A 1745-nucleotide genomic window follows, 5' to 3' on the forward strand; every position below is an offset into this window, starting at 1 on the left:
ATATATATATATATATATATATATATATATATATAACCACTCTTGCTACCTTTGCTAATCCTGAATTGTTAATTGTGACTAAGTACGCATAGACATTTGACTAAGCACATTCCGTAATCACCCAATCCTCAAATTATGAGTTTGAGAAACAGGTAGTGTCTAAGACTATAACATGAACTCTCTGCGTCACTAGACGTTCCTACTTTTTAGTAAATCATGTCAATCATTGTCATTCAGCGCAATTCGGTTGCAGGTCTGGCGAGACCGTAAAATGCCTCTGAAAATTGCATTACGATTCGGTTTTCAGTTGCCAAAACTTTAAGTAGTGTGCTCGCTTTCCATGTAAATATTACAACATGAAAACATCATTTTCTTAATTTTCATTACTTCTTCTCCAGCTGTACGTCAACAGTAAAAGACTAAAACAGCTATTGAAGCCCCTTCAAGACTTCCCTGGTGACTTGATGGCGAAATATAGAACCTTGCCACCAATTGGTCAAAGCAGAGAATCTAAACATTTAATTACGAAAAGTTACAAAAATTCTGAAACACTACTTTGGAAGAAACCAGTGATGCCGGCTTGTTTGGAACTGCCAGTATCAATCTCTGCCCGGACATTAAGCCCTGAAGAATATGAAATTCTTCATCAGAAACGTTACCGAAGTTTTTTGATAAACAAGTAAGTAAAATGGAAATTTCAATTATCATTTCTTATATCGTGTAACTGGAAACAATAGTTATTGGTGATAGAGTTCCAGTCGAATAATCTCAAGTGAAAACAATATTCAAACAGTCCCCATTTATGAGATTGTGCGATTATGTAGCATATATCACGTTTTGTCTTATTGTTTAAGGTGCTTATGTAGTCGCGAGCTGATGCAGACATTGTGTTCGCCCATCTCTCAATCGACCCATGGCGTGATAGTTAGAGCAAGCGGGAAGCGATTGATTGTGGCCACGTAGATTGGCGTTACGGAATAGCTATGTACCTTATACGAGAGCAAACACGTTGTGACGAAATTGAATATATGTACGTGTGATCATGAGATTATCAAGTAAGCTACTAGGTGACGCACCTTCCCAAAAATTAGGTTTCCGATTATAATAAGAAAAACAGGGTTTCAGAATTTATACTACATTGAATCAGTATATGGATGCATTTATATATAAAATCAGATTATAGTGTATATGAGGCATTTGCGAAGGATGGCCAGGGATGTAATGAAGTTTTGGGAATGTGTGGCTTGTCTGGAAATCGGGCGTAAGAGGTTTTCTCCAAAAGAGAGTAATATACGGACGTAAGTGTGCGCACGTGTGCATTATATTATCATTAACTTTTCCATCAACATCAGCATTATTATTATTATTATTCAGTAGTTTTATTTTTATAACGTGCTTTCACTTCACTACCGAGCGCAGCTCTGTGCGCCTTGGGTATGTGCTGTGGTTTGCTGTGGTGCTCTTATGTTTACTGTATTGAAAGTGTTTTGCGTAGAATGTGTGCAGTACCCAGTAGTGCAATTTTCTGTATGTTATATATATTTGTAAGTCCTGGTGTTTTTGTTATGTATTTGTCTGAATATTTTTTTATTATACCTAAGGCACCTACTATGATAGGAATTGTTTCTGTTTTTAGATTCCACATTCGAGTTATCTCTATTTCCAGGTCTTTGTATTTTGAAAGTTTTTCCATTTCTTTTAGAGAAACGTTATTATTATTATTATTATTATTATTATTATTATTA

At 35.5% G+C, this 1745-nt stretch overlaps 1 protein-coding gene across 1 annotated transcript in view; it reads left to right on the plus strand.

Annotated features, from left to right (window-relative positions):
* Positions 1-1745, plus strand: part of LOC106867322 (cilia- and flagella-associated protein 65) — a 720747-nt gene that overhangs the window by 639892 nt on the left and 79110 nt on the right. Inside the window, exon 30 of the mRNA XM_052971190.1 lies at positions 399-679. Within this exon, the coding sequence (XP_052827150.1) occupies positions 399-679 (281 nt within the window). The remainder of the gene's footprint in view (positions 1-398; positions 680-1745) is intronic.

This window comes from Octopus bimaculoides, chromosome 10 (assembly GCF_001194135.2).
Source record: "Octopus bimaculoides isolate UCB-OBI-ISO-001 chromosome 10, ASM119413v2, whole genome shotgun sequence".
In the NCBI taxonomy this organism is placed as follows: domain Eukaryota; kingdom Metazoa; phylum Mollusca; class Cephalopoda; order Octopoda; family Octopodidae; genus Octopus; species Octopus bimaculoides.